The sequence below is a fragment of the Acinonyx jubatus genome, chromosome A1 (assembly GCF_027475565.1).
Source record: "Acinonyx jubatus isolate Ajub_Pintada_27869175 chromosome A1, VMU_Ajub_asm_v1.0, whole genome shotgun sequence".
NCBI lineage: Eukaryota > Metazoa > Chordata > Mammalia > Carnivora > Felidae > Acinonyx > Acinonyx jubatus.
In genome coordinates this window covers 196,727,927-196,733,926 of record NC_069380.1, presented here as the reverse complement: position 1 = coordinate 196,733,926, position 6,000 = coordinate 196,727,927, and the positions used below count along the sequence as shown (strand labels likewise).

At 37.5% G+C, this 6,000-nt stretch overlaps 1 protein-coding gene across 1 annotated transcript in view; it reads left to right on the top strand.

The window, feature by feature from the left end:
• Positions 1 to 317: 317 nt before the first annotated feature.
• NDUFS4 (NADH:ubiquinone oxidoreductase subunit S4) overlaps positions 318 to 6,000 on the top strand; it is a 110,230-nt gene continuing 104,547 nt past the window's right edge. The window contains exon 1 of the mRNA XM_027076520.2: positions 318 to 469. Within this exon, the coding sequence (XP_026932321.1) occupies positions 372 to 469 (98 nt within the window). The 5' untranslated portion in view covers positions 318 to 371. The remainder of the gene's footprint in view (positions 470 to 6,000) is intronic.

Here is a 6,000-nt window from a genome sequence, read left to right as displayed (position 1 = left end):
AATTATGAGTTGCAGGTGTTTAAAATTTCCATGTTTTTTGCGTTTCTGTGTGTGTATGTGTGTGTGTGGGGGGGGGGAGGGTTCTTTTCATTGAATAACCAGTAAACAACCAGTCCTAGCAACAAACAAGGATTACAATTTGTGGAGGTAATATTTACACAATGCACTGCTGCATTTTCTTCCATTCATTTTCCTTCTTATCTCTTTCAATCAAACCTATTACCTCTTTTCTGAACTCCAGCATTTACCAAAACGCCAAACAATAATGAAATTAACAAAAGCCCACTTCATTACGATGTAGCCACAGAAGCTTGAGAACGAAGGAAGTTTGTCCCTTCCGGTGATCCGTTCTGGCGTTTGCCTGCAGCAAGATGGCGGCGGTCACAATGTCAGTGGCGCTGAGGCAAATGTTGTGGGGGAAAAGGGCAGTGGCTGTAGCGGCCATTTCCGCTTCCAGGGTTCCTACCAGGTAACAGGATTGTCAGGCTTCTTCTTCAAGCTTCTGGGGTCTCTCCACTTTTGGGGAGGTTTCTGCTGGCTGGGTTCCGGAGAAGGCCTCTGGGAAAGCGTTCTCTGCTGACCCTTTCCTCCGGAGAGGGCGGTTGGATTTGGGACTAGCTGCTTTTCAGGGGCACTGGCCAGGCGAGTGGGGGTGTGAATGCGGGGATGAGGGGAGGAGGACCTCTGGTTTCTTGGAAACTTTGGGACTATTGCTGTGAGAGAGGGTCTGTGGGGTGGGGTTGTCTCCAGGGCTGCGAGCCGAGCCCTAGCCCCCAGAGAAGGGGAGGAGTCTCACTGGTCTTTCTCCCCACTTTACGCACCCCCTCCGTTTTTCACCTGTTTGTCCATCACTCCAGGCCTTGTTGGGGTTAAATCCCTCTTTCCCTTACATGGCTTTAAGTGGTATTAGTGGGTTTCTGAACAGAAAGATTGTTTTATTCATCAGCCTGCTTGGTTGGAATTCAATGTTAGTGAACATACCATTGCTAGTAATATCGGAAGGTAATTTCTAAAAGGCTGGTGGTAATGCCGGAGGCTTCCTATCAAGAATTTTATTAAAGCTTCACAATAATTCAGAGATAGTTGCTGTTGTTTTGCTTTGAGCGTTTTTGTGATGGTGCTTTTTTTCCTGACTGCATTAATCCTCGATTTCCCTCTTAACGCGAATTTTCCTGACTGTGGTACTAACACAATAGCATGTAAACACGGTAGTGTGTTTATCTGCAAAGCATTATGTTTCATCGCTATTTCGCTGCCTATTATAAATCAGGGCATGTATTGAATGCCTTTTGCATGCTCTGGAGACTACACTGAGTGCTTAGAATAACACGGGAAGACTGCAGGGACAGATGGGGGTGGTTAAAAATTGAGGGTCTAGTCAAATACTAATTAATTTAGTGTTAATATAAAGGGAATCCCGAGCGTTAGAACTAGAGTTAATTAGAAAGGATTTGTGAGGTAAATTTTATTAAGGTTTTGGTGTGTTGGGGCGGGGGGAGAAGAATGTCCTGAGTAGGGTCAGTGGCTTATGAAAAGCTTTGAAGGCAATAGTGGATACATACATAAGATAGAATTGTTGAAAAATAACGATGCTAAGATTGGGGAAAGGTAAAAAAAAATTGTAGTGAACTATTGTACATATGAAGACTTGAAGAATGGGAAGTGTTTCTCTAAATAAAATACCCGACTGGTTGACTTAGGGCTGTAAGAGAGGTGATCCAAGTTAGTTCTTGTTCTCCTAGACATTATGGAGAATAATTTTGCATTCCCAAGTAATAATGTATTCACAGTAGCCCTAGAACTCAAAACAGAGTTGAAGGGGCCACTGGTGCATGGCTAATTAAGACATGACTGTGTATCTAACTAAATTCTATATCTAAGTCAGCCATTTTGTCAGCAGTTATGGTAGTTGAAGTTAAGATACTGGATTTTAGAAACTGATGATAACTAGTGCTACTTACGCAAATTTGAAGAGTTTCTGTTTGCAAATGTGTTAGAGATTTGAAAATAAAATATTAAATTATGTAAAGTGATCTTTGTTTCACACTTTAAAAAACGTAAAAGACAAAGAAAACAAATTTTAACCACAAGTCAAATGACACATTCATTTGCCTTTTAAAAATTTTATTTTTTAAGTAATCTCTACACCCAGTGTGGGGCTGGAACTCACAATCCTGAGACCAGGAGTCACATGCTGTACTGACTGAGCTAGCCAGGTGCCCCCATTTATTTGCTTTCTGTAACACATTTTTTTGTCCAGAGAACTAGTGATGTTCATCTCCCCTTGAGGGAAATTTATGGCCCTTCTCTCTTACCTATTACTGGCTTTTCAGCCTTTAAGCATTGTCTTTCCATTATGTTTTGAAGGTAATGAGGATCTGAAAAGGTTGTGTGTGGAAAGAGTACCAATTAATAGGGTAGTCTAAATCTATAATTCATTTTATTGTAATGCTTAGAAAACATTTGCAAATAATGTAACCTTTCAGATCACTTGAATAAAATGAAGGGTAGAATCAGTAAGGCAGTTGGTAAGGAGGGAGTAGTGAACAAATACTGAAGAAAGTGTGAGTAGAAGGAAAGAAGCTGTTACATTAACTTGTATGAAATTACAGTGTATTAGTACAAAACCAGAGTAAACCAAAAAAACCCAACAACATGCACACAAGGAGAAAAATTGTTTAAACAGTGTAGATGATTCCGTTGATCTAGTTCCTGAGCTCGTGTTCCAGAGTGAGTCTCAGTTTCCATGTGCTTCTCATTTCTCTGGACTGAATGAGAAGGGGGAAAAACCGGATAAATGGCCCACATTTATTCTTACTTTCCCTGACTTTCTGACAGAATTGTCCAGGGTGAGTTTAACTATTTAGGATTTTAATCTAAAAGCTAGATAAAATGGTGCTCTTTCAAAATAGCAATACTTTGGACTCCATGTTTGATAGTGTTTTTTGTTCTGTTTTGTTTTTTTAACCCATTTGTGTATTGCCTAGCCCTGTTTCATCACTTTTCAATTTGAACTGAATCTTGTGTTTACCTCAAACACAGTTCCTTAGGGTCTGCATAGGGTGTTAATTAATGACTGTGGTGAGGACTAAGTGTATAGACTTTTTTTTTTTAAGTTTATTTATTTATTTAGAGAATGAGAGCACGAGCTGGGGAGGGGCAGAGAGAGAGAGAAGGAGAGAGAGAAAATCCTAAGCAGGCTCCACACTGTCAGCACAGAGCCCATCGCAGGGCTCAAACTCATGAACCATTAGATCATGCCCTGAGCCTGAGCCAAAATCAAGAGTCGGATGCTTAACCACCTGAGACACCCAGGTGCCCCATGTCTGGATCTTTTTTGTGAGCCTTATTTTGTGTTTCAATCTCTGGCTCTATTGTGTCACACTATTTCCTTTTTCAGCATTAGATAAGCCAGGAACCTTCAGTGAGTAAGATGTGCTGAAGTTGACAGTCCTAAGGTTGACAAGGGTTCTGTGTATATTACACCTTACTGGGAAACTGAGCCCAAATTTGAGAAACATTTAGGACATTTAAAGCCAGTTATTGGCTTCTACTTCAGATAAGATGGATAAATTCCTCTCTGAAAAGCAGCTACTTTTGCTGTCTTTGAAATATATCAAAGCCAAGTTTAGTGAGCTTGAAATATTTCTAAAATACCCTTTAATAGGTTTAATTCTTTTGCTTATTTTTCTCATTAAGAAATACCCATAATGGTTCATGAGGTTTCAGCAGTAGTAGAGATCTTTGTTGAGTTCTTAGGAGAATTAAATATTTTAATACTAATGAATATTAGAATAGTGTCTGGCACATAGTAAACTTTACCTAAGTAAACACTACTTTATTATTGGTTTGAATAGCCTGAGTATTTTTCTTTTCATTAATCTTGGTGATAGATATTGTGGTAGATATCTATATATATATCTATATATATATATCTATATATATATCTATATATATATCTATATATATCTATATATATCTCTATATATCTCTCTATATATATCTATATATATATCTATATATATAGATATATATATAGATATATTGTGATAGATAGATGGTAGTATTGTTGAAAATATTTGCTTCCGTTTTCTGTGACAAGATTATACATTGCTGCTCCATTAGTCAAGTGATTTGTTTTGGCCAATGAAATGTTACTGGCAACAATATGCCATGTCAAGCAGAAGCTTTAAGAGCTGTCCCATGATTTGCCATGTCCCTTTTCCCTTCGCCTATAGGATAGACATTTTAGGTGGGATTTTTTTCTTTTAGTCTAGATCCTGGATTGAAGATCACATGGAGCAAAGCTAGAAGCTGATTCTTACAGGTTATATAAAATATAAAGTGACTAAGAAATAAATCTTTGGGACGCCTGGGTGGCTCGGTCAGTTAAGCATCCAACTTCAGCTCAGGTCATGATCTCACAGTTCATGGGTTCAAGCCCTGCGTTGGGCTCTGTGCTGATAGCTCGGAGCCTGGAGGCTGCTTCCGATTCTGTGTCTCCCTCTCTCTCTGTCCCTCCCCCACTCATGCTCTGTCTCTCTCTCTCTCTCTCTCTCTCTGTCAAAAATAAACGTTAAAAAAATAAAAAGAAATCTTTGTTGTGAGTTACAAAAATGTTTGAATTTTTGGTTGCCTCAACATAACCTATATTGACCTTTTTTACACACACACGCATGCATGCAAATGAGCACATGGACTAATGTATCAGTGAGGTCACAGGCTTTTGGAGGGCTGGAAAAAATTTTTATTTATTTTTGTATACTTGATGGCACCTAGTGTAATGGTTCACAAATAATAGTAAATGTTGATCACGTACGTGAGTAAATACGTATTTAGAGATGTGTGATTGTGAGGAAAAGCAGGAAGCCATAGGTGGTATTTCTGTTACTAGCCTCATCAGTGAAAGCCAAATACTAACCTACATAAGTGTGAATATAAAATATCTACTACATATATTCTTTTCTAATTACTTGCAGTGGTCTGAGATTAAAATATTGACCTGAAACTCTTAACATCTGGATTGAAGTTGACTTATGAATAGATTTTTTTTTGTACTCAGAAATTTCTTTGACAAGTGTCCTGACTCTTTTGTATTCAAATTTTATAAAGAGGTAGAAATGAATTTATTTGGGAAAGGGTGTTCATGGAACATGATAACTTTCTTGGCATAATAGTAACTAAATGTGATTATCAGACTTGCCTTCTGGAAGTTACTTTACAGGAAGTTTTTAAAAATTAATGATACATTGAGCTTAATGGAGAAAGAAGATGCAACTTGGTTCCTTTGTTAGACATGTTTGAAGAAGTTTCTGGGCATGGGTGAATATAGAACAAGACTATTTCACATGGAAAAGCTTCTAAAATATATCCCTTGGTTGTCTAAAGTTGAGAATCATTTTTATAGTATTTGTTCTGAGCACAAATTAATAATAGGTGACGTTTATTTCTCATTGTGTATTAGCCACTGTGTATTAGCCAGTGACTTTACCTGCATTATCTTACATATTTCTCACAGTGACCCTATGAACTTAGGTGTTATTTTTCTCATTTTTCAGATGAGGAAACATTTTAAAATTTACATTGCTAGGAAATAGTCTGGTTTAGCAGCCAAGGAACATGTTGACTTTAGTAATGAGAAGTATATGTCTGCTAAGAGTAAAACCTCAGTGCCTTCTCTGTTTTTCTTTTAGCAGGATGTCTTTATTTGAGAAACTATCTGATGCTCTTTACTTTCACTGTTCCTTTTTGTACAGTGACTGTCTCCAAATGAGGAATTTGTTTTCTTTTTTTTGTAATAAGGATTTTTCCCCCTAAGTTTGGTAATTATTTTTGCTGAGAAACTTTGTATATGTGACTTGATTATGATACTTTCTTACCCCCTTAAACAAAATGCAAGTAATACATGTTTTAAACAAGGTAAATGGAATATATTTTTCTTTTTTTCTTACTCCAGTGATCATTAGGAAAAAGTTATTGTATTCTGATGCCTTTAAAAAC